Below are 18,431 nucleotides of genomic sequence, written 5' to 3' on the forward strand. Positions count from 1 at the left end.
TTCATTTATATGTTCAATCTGGAATTGCTATGGCAAGCCATTAAAGTACTGCAAATTCAGTAGCATAGCTCAGGAATAAAAACAATTAAATATTTTGTTTGTTCCCTCCACTTGCCCCACAGTTCATAACAAAGCATTCAAATGCCACTGCCCTGGTCTCAGGAATTCTCTGTAAACCATACCTTTGCCTCTTCACCTCTACAAGCTTTCTCAACACCCAATTTAATGGCCAAACTTTCTGCCACTCTTCCCAATCTCTTCGTTCCTGCCTTGGTATCCATTTATTTCTCTTATGTAAAGCATCTTGGGGTTTTTTAAAAAAATGTTCAAATCATTATATAAATGCAAGTTGTTGCTGTTATGAACAAAAAATACACAAGCCGATTTTCATTGTTTAAAATTTTTTAAAAAGCTGTAATTTAATGAAAATGACCAGAATATATTTTGATCATTTTATGAGCAGTTACCTTAAAAAACAATCGGAATATTATTTACAAGATGAAGCATCATAAAATGACAGACACAATGCATTTATATCATAATAAAACAACAGCTATAAGATTTCACAACAGGAACTTCTGAATCCTGCTTGGGTCTCAAAGATGATATTTTGTAACTTTTCTTCACGGTACAAACAGCTATTTGAACTCAGTCAGCCTTTTTGTCTGAGCTGCTTAAATTGTCATCGGAGTGGGATGATGACTGTGCTTTTTTAAATGTTTCCAGATCCTCATCGTCATCTTTTGTCTGCAGTGCCTTATACCGCTGAAGTTCAAGATAGGTGGTAAACAACTTGGCATACTCTGGATGTAACAGAGCAAACTCACGGAATACCTCTATGAATGAAAAGAAATACCTCATCAGAAGATAATTACTTTCTTGGTATTTCACACTTTCATATCAACTTTTACACTAGAAGATCGTGCTTGCCATCATTTCATTCTCATCAATTGCAAAGATTTAGAAACCAACTCTCATGCTGTTGCTACATTGCCTCATGTTGATTGGGTGGCCACTAGTGAAGCAGGACATCTTTAGCAACAAGAAGAGCAAAAAGCAAATATATGATTGTAGCCACCAACTGCATGGGCATAGTCCAACGTCCAAGAAGCTAAAGTCCAAAAAGAGCTTTGTCTCTGAAAATCCTAAAATATTATGGTGGGAGAGTACATAGCCAACAAAATGGTGGGATATCAGCGATCTTGGAGAGCATGGCTTCTTCAGAACAATTCCTTCAAAGCATCAACTCCAAACGAAAACACTACCTTACCATAAATTGAGAGGGAGGTTGGGTGACAAAGACTGCTGACAATATATCCAACTAGAAGGTGAATATGGGGAGCCTAGCTAAACACTTGAACACAGCCTAATGGAGTAACCCCTATCAACATCCTGTACAGCTATCCCTCAGCGTAAAAAGTAGCACGCTAAACAAAAATTTACTAAATAAAAATCATATTCCTGTAAGAAAGCATGTAATCAAGGGTGGGTTACACGCCTGACCTGTGATTTTTAACATTGAAAACATATTGGCCACCTTGAACCTAATTAGTCCAAAAATCTTTACTTTTACACTTACTACTTATTATTTCTTATTGCATGCTTACTGCTCTGTCTTACCACCTACTCATTGCATCTAGCCATCCACTCGCCACTCCCTCATCCCTCCCGCTCACAGTCTCTTTCCTGACTCCCTCACTCCCTCCCACTCACCACTTCCCTCTCTTGACACCCTCACTCTCTCCCATTCACCTCTTCCCTCTCTTGACCCCCTCGCTCCTTCCCACTCACCAATTCCCTCTAACCCCCCTTATTCCTTTCCACTCACCACCCCTTTTGCTGCTTCCTTCTCGCTGCATGAGGGCTCACGAGATGGCACAGTGAGTGATGTAGCAAGAGGAGTGGCTGCAGGAAGCAGCTAAGGTGTCAGGAGAAGGAAACAGTGAGCAGGAGTGAGGGGATCAGGAGAGGGAAGCAGCAATTGGGAATGAGTGAGGGGGTCAGGAGAGATGCTGCCAGACCTACTGAGTTTTTCCAGCACTTTGTTTTTATTTCAGATCTCCAGCATCTGCAGAATTTTGCTTTTATCGGAATACTGAAACCTGGAGGGTTTCAGCAGCAGATGGGCTGACGCAATTGCGGAGAAGGGTGGTATTATGGAACTGGGATTAGACAGTCTGAATGATGGAAAGGATATGGGATCAGAAACTCAGCTCAGGGTCAAATAGGATGCCAAGGTAGTGAATAGTCTGGTTCAACCTGAGATGGTAGCCATGAAGGAGAAGGAATGGATGATAGGGAATGGAATTTGTGGTGGGGCTATGTACAATAGCTTTGGTCTCCAGTGTTTAACTGGAAGAAATTTTTGCTCATCCAGCACTGGATCTAGAAAAGCAGCACAACAAAGACAGTGGAGGAGTTGACAGAAGTGGTGCTAAATTATAGTTGGATGTTTCAAAGTATATATGGAACCTGATGTTGTGTTGTCAGATCATGTCGCTCGGGGAATGTACATAAATGAGAAACAGGAGTGCTTAAGGATGGATTCCTTGGGGGCTCCAAAGGGAACAGTACAATGTGATAGGAGAAGCCATTGCGGGTGATTCTCTGGCTATGATTGAATAGATAAGGATGAAACAGTTGATGCAGTTCCACCCATCTGGACAAAGGTGAGGCATTGAACAAGGATGGTGTGGACAACAATGTCAAAGGCTGCAGACAGCTTGAGAACGAGGAGAGAAGATAATGCTCCAAGGTCACAGTCACATAGGATGTCATTTGTGAGTTTGATTACGGCTGTTTCAACTGAGGTGACAAGGGCAGAAATCTGACAATTGGAGAAGTTCAAACCTGGACTTGAGTGAAAGATGGATATGGTTTTAGGAGGCAACACATTCAAGGACTTGAGAGGAAAGAGAAGTTGTAGATAGAGTAGTTGTTTACAAGGACAGTGGAATCAAAGTGTTTTTTTAAGGAGAGGGTTGAAAACACTGGATTTACAAGCAAAGCAGGATAGTACCAGAGGTTGGCAAAATAGTGGGAATAGGATCAAGAGATCAGGAGGTGGGTCACATGGGCAAAACGAGCTTGTAATAGGAAGCAAGGAAATAAGTAACGAGTGAAAAATGAGAGCATTCAGGGCTAGGACAGAGGGGACCTAGAAAGGTGAACTAGAAAGGAGAAATGCAGGGAGAAAAGCAGTTGATGAGGGGAAACCAGTGGATGTAGTCTATTTGGACATATTAAAAAAAGCATTCAATAAGATGCTACACAAGAGGTTATTACACAAAATTATGGCTCATGGGATTGGGGAATGGCTAATGACAGAAAATAGAGTAGGAATAAACAGGTCATTTTGAATTTGGCAGGCTGCAACTAGTGGGGTTCTGCAAGGATCAGTGCCTGGGCCGTGGCTATTTACACTCTACATTAATGGCTTAGATGATGGAACAAGTGGAATGTATCTGAGTTTTCTGCTGATACAAAGCCAGATGGGAAAATAAGTTCTGAGGAGAATGCAAAGGAATATGGAGGGATTGAATGAATTGGCAAGAGAATGGCAGGTGGCATATAAAGTGGGGAAGCGTGAATTTTTGCACTTTGGTAGGAAAAATAGAAAAACAGAAAATTTTTAAATGATGAGAAACTGGGAAAAGTTGGTATTGAGAAGGACCTTGGCACCCTTGTACATGAATCACAGAAAGTCAGGATGGAAAATGGTATGATAGTCATTATTTTGAAGTACATCAGAAGTCTTACTAGAATTATATAAGACCTGAATTTCCTTGGAGTGGCAAGCAGTGTTGGATTGCCACTCTGCTCCTAGTTCTTTAATTTTTTTCCTCAGCTTGTCTCGCCCAATCTTCCGACACAGGACAGGCGAGATCAGAGTAGTGCAGCGCGTCCCCAGGACCTAGCGTCGAAGGGCGGCTCTGTCAAAGGGGAGGAGGCCACGCCCCCTTTCTTACGGCACTGCCTGTAAACCAGTTACGTTAAAGGTCCATTGGAGTTTAAAGGTCCTTGACAGGCCAGGGAGAAGGTAAGTGCATGAGGTAAGTGGGTAGGATTTGGGGGATTGGGCCTCAGGAGCTGGTGTGGGCAGGGTGGGGTTCAGGGTTCAGGCTTCTGGGGATGAGTGGGTTTTTTTTTAATTCACTTATGGGATATGGGCATCACTGGCTAGGCCAGCATTTATTGGCCATCCCTAATCGCCCTCGTGAAGGTGGTGGTGAGCTGCCTTCTTGAACCGCTGCAGCCCCTGTGGTGTAGGTACACCCACAGTGCTGTTAGTCTGGTAAAACTTCTCTGAACTGCTTCCAACGCATCTACATCCTTCCTTAAATAAGGTGACTAAGATTGTACACAGTACTGCAAATGTGGTCTCACTAGAGTCCTGTACAACTGAAGTAGAACCTCCCTACTTTTGTATTCAATTCCCTTTGCAATAAATGATAACATTCTATTAGCTTTCCTAATTACTTGCTGTACCTGCATGCTAGCATTTTGTGATTCATGCACTACGACACCCAGATCCCTCTGCATCTCAGAGCTTTGCAGCCTCTCACCATTTAGATAATGTGCTTCTCCTTTATTCTTCCTGCCAAAATGGACAATTTCCCACATTAAACTCCATTTGCCAGATCTTTGCCCGCTCACATAACCTATCTACATTTTTTTGTAGCCTCCTTATGTCCTCTTCACAACTTACTTTTCTACCTTTGTGTCTTCAGCAAATTTGGCAACCATCCCTTCAATCCCTTCATCTATATAAATTGTAAACAGTTGAGGTCTCAGCACTGATCCCTGTGGCATGCCACTCATTACATCTTGCCAACCTAAAAAAAGACCCTCTGTTTCCTGTTAGCCAGCCAATCTTCTTTCCACGCCAAAATGTTACCTCCTATACCATGAGCTTTTATTTTCTGCAATAACCTTTGATGTGACACTTTATCAAATGCCTTCTGGAAATCTAAGTACAGTACATCCACTGGTTCCCCTTTATCCACAGCACATGTTACTTCCTCAAAGAACTCCAATAAGTTGGTTAAACACAATTTCCCTTTCACAAAACCATGATGACTCTGCCTGATGACCTTGAGCTTATCCAAGTGCCTTGCTATAACTGCTTTAATAGTAGTTTCTAACATTTTCCCTACGACAGATGTTATGCTAACTGGCCTGTACTTTCCCACTTTCTGTCTCCCTCCCTTTTTGAATAATGTAGTTACATTTGCTATCTTCCAATCTAGTGGAACCTTGCCTGAATCTAGGGAGTTTTGGAAAATTAAAACCAATGCATCAACCATCTCACTAGACACTTCTTTTAAGGCCCTAGGATGAATTCCATCAGGACCCGGGCTCTTGTCAGCCAGCAGCTCCAACAATTTACTCAGTGCCACTTCTCTGGTGATTGTAATTTTCCAGACTTCCTTCACCACTTCCATTTCCTGGTTTAAAGCTGCTTCTGGGATGTTACTTGTATTCTCAATGGTGAATACCTGTTCAATTCATCTGCCATCTCCTCGTTTTCCAATATCAATTCTCCAGACTCACTTTCTATAGGACCGACGCTCACTTTGTTAACTCTTTTCTTTTTTAAATATTTATAAAAACTCTTACTATCTGTTTTTTATATCTCTGGCTAGCTTTCTCTCACACTCTAATTTTTCCCTCCTTATTAGTCTTTTAGTCATTCTTTGCTGTTCCTTATATTCTGTCCAATCTTCTGGCCTTCCACCTATCTTTGCACAATTATATGCTTTTTCTTTAAGTTTGACACTATCTTTAACTGTCTAGTTAACCACGGATGGTGTGTCCATCCCTTGGACTTTTTCTTACTCGTTGGAATGTATCTATTCTGTGCTTTCTGAAATAACCCCTTAAATATTAGCCAATGCATCTCTATTGACTTATCCCTTAACCTAATTTGCCAATTCACTTTCGCCAGCTCAGCTTTCATGCCCTCATTATTGCCCTTTTTTAAGTTTAAAAACTTAGTCTCAGGCCCACTCCTCTCTCCCTGAAACGGAATGTAAAATTCAATCATATTATGGTCGCTGCTACCTAGGGGTGCCTTCACTATGAGATCATTAATTACTCCGATCTCATTGCACAATATCATGTCTAGTATAGCCCGCTCTCTGGTTGGCTCCAGAACATGCTGTTCTAAGAAACTATCCCGAAAACATTCAATGTGCTCCTCATCTAGGCTACCTTTGCCCATCTGGCTTTTCCAGTCCATATGTAAATTAAAATCCCCCCCCATGATTAATGCTGGGCTTTTCTGACAAGCTCCAATTATTTCTTCCTTTATGCTCAACCCTACCATACGGTTACTGTTAGGGGGCCTGTACATAACTCCCACGAGTGACTTCTTGCCTTTACCATTTCCCATCTCTAACCAAACCGTTTCCACATCCTGGTTTCCTGAACTTAGGTCATCCCTCTTTATTGCGCTAATACCATCATTAACTTACAGGGCCACCCCTCCATCTTTTCCTTGCTTCCTGTCCTTCCTAAATATCCTGTACCCTTCAATATTCAGGTCCTAATCCATGTCCTCCTGTAGCCATGTCTTCGTAATGGCTATCAAATCGTAATTATTTATTTCTATGTGCGCTCTCAGTTCATCTGTTTTGTTTTGAATGCTAAGTGCATTTAGGTACAGAGCTTTTAGTTTTATCTGTTTATTCTTTTTATAACCTTTAGTACAGATCCCACTTTCCCCAGCATTGGTGCCAGTGTCCCATGAACCGGAACTCACTTCTCCCACACCATTCTTTGAGCGACACATTCATTCCCTAATCTGATTTGTCCTATGCCAATTTGCACGTGGCTCAGGTAATAATAGAGATTATGACCTTTGAGGTTCTGCTTCTTAATTTGGTGCCTAGGTCATCATGCTGACTATGCAGAACCTCCTTCTTTGTCCTGCCTATGTCGTTGATACCTACATGGTCCTCAGCGACTGGGTCCTCCCCCTCCCACTGCAAGTTTCTCTCTAGCCCCGAGTATACATCCTGCACCCTGGCACCGGCAGGCAATACAGCCATCTGGACTCACGGTCTTTGCTGCAGAGAATGGTGTCAATCCCTCCGACTATACTATCCCCTTCTTCCTTTTTGCTCCCCCCATTTGAAAGGCTTCCTGTACCACGGTGCCATGGCCAGTTAGCCTATCCACCCTGCAGCCCCCACTCGCATCCAAACAAGCTGAAAAAACCTCAAACCTGTTGGACAACTGCAGAGGCTCACACTCCTGCGCTCCTGCCCTCTGAGTCCCCTTACCTACCTCACTTGCAGTCACACTCTCCTGTCCCTGACCACTGACCAAATCAGAAGTACCTGTCCTAAGAGGCGTGACTGCCTCCTGGTACAAAAAAATCCAAGTAACTTTCCCCCTCTCTGATGTATCGCAGTGTATATAGTTCAGCCTCCAGCTCATAAACTCTGAGCTGAAGTTGCTCAAACTTCAAACATTTACTGCAGACATGTTTGCCCTGGATCAGACTGGCATCCAGGAGCTCCCACATGCTGTAGCATTGACACATCACCTGTCCTGACATCCTTAATGTTAATCCTAATTAACTATTTAATTATTTTATTCAGTTATATATTTTGTCATCAAGCTATTAATGTATATAAGATTATTGGAAAATATTTTTCTTATAAAATAGAGGTTTAGTCTGTGGATATGTCTTAATTGGATTAAAGCCAGCTAGTCGGGGTGCTTTGATGTGTACTAGTTTTGAGATGCATGAGAGGTAGAGTGCATTTGCATTTTTTTGAATAGAACATTCAAGAAGGCGAATGAAATCTGACAACTAGCTATCAGAGACCAAGCAATATGTTTATATTACTAATAAAACTGGTACTATGAAAGGGGTTTTATTGTTAGAAAAGGTGGAGTTCAAAGAGGCTGGTAATACAATGAGAATTTATATTCAATGAGCTGTGTTAGATATAACTTCAGCAGTTTTGTGTGTGCAGAGCAGAGGCAATGTAAGATCAAAGCAGCTATAAGCCCACAACTATCTCCACAGGAACCAAAGTGAAAGGAACCTCATTTTGAATTTGTAAGGAGAAAATGCTTTGCCTATGGTCTGCTGAAAGTCTATGGGTTGCTGTTGCCTTAATAAGAACATAAGAGCTAGGAGCAGGAGTAGGCAATTCAGCCCCTCGAGCCTGCCCCGCCATTCAATACGATCATGGCTGATCTCATTTCGGCCTCAACTCCAATTTCCCGCCCTCTGCCCATAACCTTTCAACCCATTATTCATTAAAAATCTATCTCCTCCTTGAATTTATTCAGCGTCCTGGCATCCACTGCTCTCTGAGGAAGTGAATTCCACAGATTCACGGCCCTTTGAGAAAAGTAATTCTTCATTTCTGATTCAAATCTACCAACCTTTAGCCTAAAACTATGGCCTCTCATTCTAAAATGCCCCACAAGGGGAAACATCCGCTCCACGTCTACTTTATCTATCCCCTTTAGCATCATATATACCTCAATTAGATCTCCTCTCATCCTTCTAAACTTTAGCGAGTATAGGCCTAAATTGCTCAATCTCTCCTCAAATGACAAGCCCCACATCTCTGGAATCAATCTAGTGAACCTCCTCTGAACCGCCTCCAATGCAACTACATCCTTCCTCAAAGGGACCAAAACTGCGCACAGTACTCCAGGTGCAGTCTCACCAATGCCTTCCACAGTTGCAACAACACTTCCCTATTTTTATGCTCTATTCCTTTAGCAATAAATGCCAAAATTCCATTTGCCTTCCTTATTACCTGCTGTACCTGCATACTAGCTTTCAGCGATTCATGCACAAGGACATCCAGATCCCTCTGCACTGAAGCATTCTGAAGTTTCTCTCCATTTAAATAATAAGTCGCCTTTTTATTCTTCCAACCAAAATGGATAACCTCACACTTATCCACATTAAACTCCATCTGCCAAATTTTGGCCCATTCACCTAACCTGTCCATATCCATTTGTAAGTTTCTTATTTCTTCATTGCAACTTACTTTCCCACCTATTTTGGCGTCATCTGCAAATTTAGCTACAGTACCTTCTATCCCTGAATCCAAGTCATTAATATAGATTGTAAATAGTTGAAGATTAGTCTGGGAACTTGTTAAAAGTTATGATAGTATTTGTAGCCATGTGTATGTGTTTAATGTGATGTAACTTAATAAAATGTTTCATTTAGTTTAATATAAAAACCTCGAGAACTGATGGTCTGTTTCCTGAATTTAGAGCTGCATCTCAAACATATCACTAAAAATATAGTTATGACAGTTGTTTCCCTCTGGGATTTTTAAATAACTCAGCTTTACCAAAAGGCTGTCTCATAACAATTTTACTTCTGTTTTATATGTTTGATTACCTTACCACCAGTTGCTAGACTATTTTGAATCTTAGGAATAGAAGAAACCCTAGTCACTTATCAGATACTCACCAAATAACTAGCTCCTTCTCTTGTAACAGAGTACGACCACAATCCTGACTTGTGCCTTGTAGATGGTGGACAGGCTTTGGGGAGTCAGCAGGTGAATTACCCGCGACAGGATTCCCAGCCTCCGACCTGCTCTTGTAGGCATAGTATTTTTATGGCTAGTCCAGTTCAGTTTCTGGTCAAAGGTAAACTCCAGGAGGTTGATAGTCGGGGGTTCAGGGGTGGTAATGCCACTGAATGTCAAGAGGTGGTGGTTAGAGTCTCTCTTGTTGGACATGGTCATTGCCTGGCACTTGCGTGGCACGAATGTTACTTGCATGTCAGCCCAAGCCTGGATATTGTCCAGGTCTTGCTGCATTTGGACATGGACTGTTTCAGTATCTGAGGAGTTGCGAATGGTGAACATTATGCAATCATCAGCAAACATCCCCACTTCTGACCTTATGATGGAAGGAAAGTCATTGATGAAGCAGCTAAAGATGGTTGGGCCTAGAACCCTACCCTGAGGAACTCCTGCAGTGATGTCCTGGGACTCAGATGATTGACCTCCAACAACAACAACCATTTTACTTTCTGCTAGGTATGACTGTAACCAGTGGAGAGTTTACCCCCGATTCATACCTAGCACAGAATTTTCCCCCTGATTCCCATTGACTCCAGTTTTGCTAGGGCTCTTTGATACCAACCTCAGTCAAATGCAGCCTTGATGTCAAGGGCAGTCACTCTCACCTCATCTCTGGAGTTCAGCTGTTTTGTCCATGTTTGAACTAAGGCAGTAATGAGGGCAGGAGCTGTGTGGCCCTGGCGGAACCCAAGCTCAGCGTCAGTGACCAGGTTGTTGCTAAGCAAATGCCTCTTGATAGCACCGTTCATGACCCCTTCCATCACTTTACTGATGACCAAGAGTAGACTGATGGGGAAGTAATTGGCTGGGTTGGATTTGTCCTGCTTTTTGTGTACAGGACTTATCTGGACAATTTTCCACATTTCTGGGTAGATGCCAGTGTTGTAGCTGTACTGGAGCAGCTTGGCTAGGGGTACGGGAAGTTCTGAAGCCGAGTCTTCAGTACTATTGCTGGAATATTGTCAGGGGCTATAGCCTTTGCAGCATACAGTGCTTTCAGCCGTTTCCTGATATCACGTGGAACGAATTGAATTGGCTGAAGACTGGCATCTTTAATGCTGGGGACCTTCGGAGGAGGCTGAGATCGATTGTCCACTCAGCACTTCTGGCTGAAGATTGTTGCGAATGCATGGGGGTGGGGGGAGAGTCCTGGGGTGTCAGAAGGGTTAGAGGAGTCCCATAGTGAGCGGGGGGGGGAGCCCCTTCGGTCTGTATAATAGTTACCCAAAAGTTAGAAGAGATTTTAAATCCTCTGACTTTTTCTGGGTAACTATTGATGTAACCCAGTTGGAACCATCCGAAGTTTGCGATTTAAATCGTATTTTTGATGGTTCCCAGTGCATGGCAATTGCCCAGGGGAAGTTACAATTCCAGGCAATTGCCATTCAAATCTTACCTGTGTCCCGAAGCGGACTTCCCATTGCATCTTTGGGGTACTCCCCAATATGATGCCCTGGTGCTCGGAAGTTACGGCCCATAAGGTCTTGGTGAGGCCTCATTTGAAGTAATGCTACCTAGATTGATTCCTGTGATGAAAGGGCTTTCCTATAAGGAGGAATTGAGTAGGCTAGAATTTAGGTGAGCGGGGAGTTAATTGAAATATAACATTCTTAAGGAACATCAAAGGGTAAATGTTGGGGGGGATGTTTTCCCTGGCTGAGGAGTATAGAACTGGGGTAATCACAGACTCAGGATAAAGGGTCGGTTATTTAGGAACTAGATAAGAAGACATTTCTTCACTGAGTGGAGTTTTTCAAATGCTTTACCCCAGAGAGCTGAGAATGGTCAGTCATTGAGTATATTTAAGAGATCAATAGCTTTTTGGGTACTAAAGGAATTAAGGAATATAGGATAGAATGGGAAGGTGGCTTGAGGTAGTATGTCAGCCATGAGCTTATTACAGTAAATGCAGGAGTAGGCTCGAAGGAGCAGGAGTAGCCCATAAGGCCTATTTCTTATTTTCATGTTATGATCAAAGGGGTTCAAAGAGACTAGTTGGTAGTGAAGAAGCCAATGGTTACCAGGATGACCCTGGAATAGTGAGCAGTTTTGGTACAAAACAGCAGAACCTGACAGTGCTTCAACACTAACATAAAAGTTAAATACTGTGGGTGCTGGAAATCTGAAATAAAAACAGAAAATGCTGGAAACATACAGCAGGTCTTGAAGCATGATGAAGGTTCACTGACCTGAAAGGTTAATTCTTTCTCTCGCAATACCTGACGAGTATTTCCAGCATAAAGGCAAAATACTGCGGATGCTGGAAATCAAACAAAAACAAAAAATGCTGGAAAAAGTCAGCAGTTAACGTTTTGAGTCCGTATGACTCTGAAGAAACGTTAACTCTGTCTTTCTCTCCACAGATGCTGGCAGACCTGCTGACTTTTTCCAGCATTTTTTGTTTATGTCCAGCATTTCTGTTTTATGAACTCAGTAGTGTTTAACCTGATCCAGCCAGATCTGATGATGAATAACTAACCTAGTTGCCCACCATAAACATCCAAGCCTGCAGTCCAGTGGACGTAATAGCAGGAAGATGGGAACCATAGTAAGGGAAAGGATTGGATAGGAGACAGTAAGTGTTTTACTGGAGACAAGGGCAACAAAAATAGAGATGAAGGTTTGATTGAGCAAATGCATAGCTGAAATATTTTGGCCAAAGGCTGTAACTGACTTGAGGGTGTGTGTGACGGGGTGGGGATAGGGGAAATAAGTGGAAGTTTTCCTAGGGATTAGTGCAGAAGGAAATGAGGAACTACGATCTCTTGTTCCTGGGCACTATTCTGTGCCCTGCTACAAGTACATGTCAGTTGAAGGCAACACAACTAATGGTTGTAATAGCTCTATAGTTGACTGCCTGTTGATCCTCATTGTCTACCCTTTCACAGGAATAGGCCATTTGAGCAATGTACCCAAGAGCAACAAGCAGCTGTGATATCTTACTGTTGTCTTGGCAAGGTAAAAAAAAAGAGGAAACTATTAAAGTCATTTTTAAAAAATGCTTTCGCAATTCTACTAAGTGCAGAGAAAGAATAAAAACATTCTCTTGTAACTTAAATTGCACAGCTAAGAATCACTCACCATATGAAATCTTTCCTGAATCATTCAGATCGATATCTGAGAATAATCTGGAAACATCAAGATCATGCACACCCAAAGCAGATCGCAGGAGAGCAGAAAACTCTTCTTCAGTTATATATCCATCTTCATCCGAGTCAAACAACTGAGTTATGAGCAGAGAGATAATCCCCATAAAATATTCACATACTATTTATAAATGATAACTATATGTTTGATAAAGTATCACAGAAGTTGAATTTTATTCAACTGAACGCAAAACTGGAAGACAATGGCACCATGAAGAAACGTAAATGTGCGAAAAGTAGCAGGGGTATATTGACACCCAAGCTATTTATAGCTAATATTATAATTTCCTCACTAACTTGGAAACCAACAGGGTGAATTTTAAATCAAAAGATAACTTTGTTCAAATACTAAAGAAATGCCTTTTCTCACGTTTGAATGGTTTCAACTTGCTGACAATGGAAGAACAGACAGCATTGTCTCTCAAAAAGTTAGAGATTTTATATATTAAGGAGCTGACTGAGTCAAAGCATTTATATAAAAGACTCTGGATTCAGTCACTATCATGGCAGGAACACCCACCTCCTCTCTAGATCACAGGACCGTGACATTTTCATATTTCACAACAGCTGCCAGGAAAGGAAGCAAGATGGTTCTGGGATGGCCAAAGGAAAAAAAAATGGGATCTGGTGTCAGGTACAGCTGTATATCTCGTGTTCTCACACCCACTGATCTGCAGTTATCACATCATTCAGCACAGTATTAGTAGCTCACAAGGATGCAAAGTGTTCATGCTAACTCAGCCTCCAAGGATGCAATCAATGATGAACTATACTACAAAGGCCAACAGACAAATTGTTGGCACTAGGAGACTGTCGATCCATTCCAAGGATTGTTTTACTTTTTGCTCTTATATCACATGTAGGAAGAATTAAGCAGGAAATGCCCCCAAATCAAAAACATCTCAAAAGGATATCATTTTTATTTTCTCTGCAGAATAGCTTGTTGATAGCAAATTCCTATAGTGTCAGAGTGCCAGGAAAATGGCAACCAATTGCTTTTAACAGAATATTTCAAAGAAACATTAAATGCAGAGTCAATTACTTTAAATTCAAATATAATCACATATGAATGGCTTCATTCAGTTTGGAAATTGTATAGTGGGCAGCAAAATCAATAGTTCAATCTCGCAGCATGGTAATATTGTACCATTTTTACCTTAAATGCAAAGTGGATAGTCTCCTCTGTGTTGGCAGGACTACAAAGAACCACCAAACCAATTACATATTCTCTGAAATCTATGGTGCCATCGCCATTCTGCAAAGACAGACAAAACATCAGTTGATCATGTTTATTACTTATACAATGTGTATAACCTGCCTTACAAAATCTGACACATTGAGCTCATAAATGGATACAGTACTACATTTTAAGACAATGCTTGCACAGGTCTCCACTAAAATTGTATGCTTGTTATGTTAATGAAGCTGTGGCTGTAATTACAGATTGTACTGTATAGTTATAGTACAAGCTCTACTTTAAATGCTCATTACAGAGAAAAATTACCATTTTGATTGAGTCCCATTGAAAATTCTATTTCCAGATTTACTCGTGCTGCAAATAATACCTTGGCCTAATTACTGAAATTACTCAGTTACTTTTGGAGATATGGTCAATTACCTACAAACTTATTAAAACAGTACTAAGATTTTGGGAACTTTTTTTCTCTTTCCCAACTACGTGCTTCCCTGTTGCAAAAATTTCTGTAAAAATTACAGAAAAATCACCTACCCGATCAAAAAGAGAAAACACCTCCCTAAGTGGAGGTGTAATTGGCAGTTTTAAGTGTTCTGCAAATTCTTCAATACCAATCCTTCCACCCTTGGATCCATTGGCAATTGCAGCAAAACTGTCCAGCTGTTTTCTTACATTGTCCCATTTCAGACTGTAAGAGTAAAGCAAATAATTGGACATAGCTTTTTAAGTTTCTGAGTTTAACTACATACTTCTTACCAGGACCCCTCGCTTTAGATAAATGTCAGGAATATCGATCACTGATAATATTTGCAATTGAAGAATAATTATATCACACACAATGGAGAGATAAAATAGCAAACGACAAGGGAAAAATTAGACATTAAAAATTAGAACCTTTGAAAGTTTGGAGATAGAATTCACATGATCTTCCCTTTCCTATTCTACATATTGAGTATAACAAGATGGTCCTGAGTACAAGTTCAACAGACTTCTCCAAAATAACCCACTGTTTTGTCCCAATGGGAAACGTGGATTAAATTAGATTTTAATTATCACAACACACACATGAACAAGAAAAAAAACTCAAAAATAACCAGTCTAAGATACTATGAGTGTGATTTCCACCTCTACTCTTTTTCAGCAGAAACAGAATAGAAAGAGATTTTTAAAAAAAATCTACTACCAACAGTACTCCCAGCCAAAATAGTTGGCAGCTTCATTAAAATATTTAAATTGGGGTCCTATGTGATTTTTAAGGAGCCCAATGCACTTTTCATCCTCCACTGTGTGGGGAAAGCTGTTTCATAAAGTTTCAAATTTACTTTGCGAATGATTTTCATGGGGCCAGCAGAAGCACAAATGCTCCTCCGGATCCCACAAAAATATTCCTGCTTATTGCCAGCTCCTTGGTGACCTCAACCACATGTTCAACAATATCATTCTAAACCATTGGCACATGTTGCAATTTTCCTGCCCACCCAATGAATGTTGAAAGAGAAAATTGATCCCTATGTGTAAAATATAACCTTTGTCATTGTGCAGAGCTCATTTACACATGATGCAATATAAAGAAACAGCCATGGCTCAGTTGGTAGTGCTCTTGTTTCAGAATCTGATGGTTATGGGTTCAAGGCCCACTCCAGGGCTTGAGTGCAGAAATCAAGGCTGCAATTTGTATATATACACAATGAAAAGGTTTTTCAATAATCACCATCCAGTGCCAGGTTACTGGCCCTAACTAGAGCCTACAATTCAAACTGGAACCTGAGCACTTTGGGGATGGTAGTTGTGTTTTCCATAGAGATCAATAACTTTTAAAAAAGAAAGGTGAATTTCCAATCAACCAGAAGGAAAGAATTGCAGGACAGGATTTCACATTTTAAGACTTTTACTGTAACAAACTAAAATGAATAGAGACTAAACATTACTTAACAGGCAACTAATACACCAAATTAAATAAAACGAACTTCCCAATTAACTAACCAGCACACCCGAAAACACTTTGACACATTTTTACTTCATGCCACATTACCAGCACAAATGTAGTATTAAAGATTAAATTCCAAACTCTTCCAGGTTTTTCAGCAGGCTCCCTTCTGCCTACTATGCCAGGGTGCATCTTGCATTGTCCTTTGAAAATCACTTCACTCAGTCTTCTGAATATCCCGAAACAAGAGAAGTTGAGGTTGGGGTGGTTGTAGAGACAAGCAAGCAGTGATAGGAGCAGATAATTAAAAGATGTCACAGACAAAAGGATCAAGGAGGTGTTAAAGGTGGTGATATTATCTAAGAAAATGTGCTAATTAAGAATGGATGGCAGGACACTCAAGGTACAGCTCTAGTGGGGGTGGGGTGGAAGGACTAACAAGGTATTACAGTTGTAGATTTAAAAATAATGGAAATAGGTGGGAAAAGAAAAATCTATATAAATTATTGAAAAAATAGGGAGGGGGAGGAAACGGGGTGGGGATGGGGGGAGGGAGTTTAAGATCTAAAGTTGTTGAATTCAATATTCAGCCCGGAAGGCTGTAAAGTGCCTAGTCAGAAGATGAGGTGCTGTTCCTCCAGTTTGGTTTGGGCTTCACTGGAACAATGCAGCAAGCCAAGGACAGACATATGGGCAAGAGAGCAGGGTGGGGTGTTAAAATGGCAAGCAACAGGGAGGTTTGGGTCTTTCTTGCGGACAGACCGCAGGTGTTCTGCAAAGCGGTCGCCCAGTTTGCGTTTGGTCTCTCCAATGTAGAGGAGACCGCATTGGGAGCAATGAATGCAGTAGACTAAGTTAGGGGAAATGCAAGTGAAATGCTGCTTCACTTGAAAGGAGTGTTTGGGCCCTTGGATGGTGAGGAGAGGGGAAGTGAAGGGGCAGGTGTTGCATCTTCTGTGTGGGCATGGGGAGGTGACATAGGTGGGGTTTGAGGAGTAGGGGTGTGATGGAGGAGTGGACCAGGGTGTCCCGGAGGGAACGATCCCTACGGAATGCCTCCGGGGGGGGGGGTGAAGGGAAGATGTGTTTGGTGGTGGCATCATGCTGGAGTTGGCGGAAATGGCGGAGGATGGTCCTTTGAATGCGGAGGCTGGTGGGGTGATAAGTGAGGACAAGGGGGACCCTATCATGTTTCTGGGAGGAAGGAGAAGGCGTGAGGGCGGATGCGCGGGAGATGGGCCGGACACGGTTGAGGGCCCTGTCAACGACCGTGGGTGGAAAACCTCGGATAAGGAAGGAGGAAGACATGTCAGAGGAACTGCTTTTGAAGGTAGCGTCATCAGAACAGATGTGACGGAGGCGAAGGGACTGAGAGAATGGGATGGAGTCCTTATAGGAGGCGGGGTGTGAGGAGCTGTAGTCGAGGTAGCTGTAGGAGTCGGTAGGCTTGTGATGGATATTGATGGACTGTCTATCATCAGAAATTGAGACAGAGAGGTCAAGGAAGGGAAGGGAAGTGTCAGAGATGGACTATGTGAAAATGATGGAGGGGTGGAGATTGGAAGCAAAATTAATACATTTTTCCAGGTCCAGACGAGAGCATGAAGCCGCACTGAAGTAATCATCGATGTACCGGAGAAAGAGTTGTGGGAGGGGGCCAGAGTAGGACTGGAACAAGGAATGTTCCACATACCCCATAAAGAGACAGGCATAGATGGGGCCCATGAGGGTACCCATAGCCACACCTTTTATTTGGAGGAAGTGAGAGGAGTTAAAGGAGAAATTGTTCAGTGTGAGAACAAGTTCAGCCAGATGGAGGAGACTAGTGGTGGATGGGGATTGTTCGGGCCTCTGTTCAAGGAAGAAGCTAAGGGCCCTCAGACCATCCTGGTGGGGGATGGAGGTGTAGAGGGATTGGATGTCCAAAAGTGTTATAAAAGTCTTGCATTCGTAACACTAGTGCATGGTCATGATTTGATCATGGCTGTAATGTTTGATGCGATTGTTTAATTTAAACTTTTGGAGAAAGCTCCAGCAGGATACCCTGCATATAGGCTGCAATATTCTTTCCCGCTGATTGGTCCATTAAATGGAAATTTCTTCTCCTCGAATATTTTTCCAAAACTAACCATTTGATTTCCATACTAACTCATCAGTCTTCACCAATAGATTTTCTAACCAGGTCATCATGCCAGACAATTGCTCTTTTAGCTTCACAAACTTGGTCCCTGTTTCCAACAGTCCTTGTTGAAACAAAACCATGACAAACCAGACACAAACTAAATTTTATGGTCCACCGCCTGTGCGTTTGAAGGCGGGCAGGCTTGTGATATCCAGCAGGTGACCTTCCCGCCAACCCGATCTGCCTGAAATTTTATGGTGGGCGGGGCCGGCGGCCGGCTACCCATCTATAGGCCCATTGAGGCCCTCAAGTGGCTACCTAATGACCACACCTGTACCCCCAGTGCCAGCATTTTATCCGCAATGAGGGAGGCCCACACTATGCGGGAGGTCCGGCAGCTTTAGCTGTGGGGTACAGTGTTGGGAAGCAGGTGGGAGAAGAACCTCCCTTACGGGTCCGA

General features: G+C 42.1%; 1 protein-coding gene across 2 annotated transcripts in view; it reads right to left on the reverse strand.

The window, feature by feature from the left end:
* Positions 1 to 384: 384 nt before the first annotated feature.
* lpcat2 (lysophosphatidylcholine acyltransferase 2) overlaps positions 385 to 18,431 on the reverse strand; it is a 78,771-nt gene continuing 60,724 nt past the window's right edge. For both annotated transcript variants that reach the window (XM_078544244.1, XM_078544246.1), the window contains exons 11-14: positions 14,457 to 14,610; positions 13,884 to 13,982; positions 12,663 to 12,804; positions 385 to 836 (exon numbers count right to left, since the gene is read on the reverse strand). In XM_078544244.1, coding sequence (XP_078400370.1) covers positions 649 to 836; positions 12,663 to 12,804; positions 13,884 to 13,982; positions 14,457 to 14,610 — 583 coding nt within the window. In that variant the 3' untranslated portion in view covers positions 385 to 648. The remainder of the gene's footprint in view (positions 837 to 12,662; positions 12,805 to 13,883; positions 13,983 to 14,456; positions 14,611 to 18,431) is intronic.

This window comes from Cetorhinus maximus, chromosome 6, assembly GCF_964194155.1.
Source record: "Cetorhinus maximus chromosome 6, sCetMax3.hap1.1, whole genome shotgun sequence".
Lineage (NCBI taxonomy): Eukaryota > Metazoa > Chordata > Chondrichthyes > Lamniformes > Cetorhinidae > Cetorhinus > Cetorhinus maximus.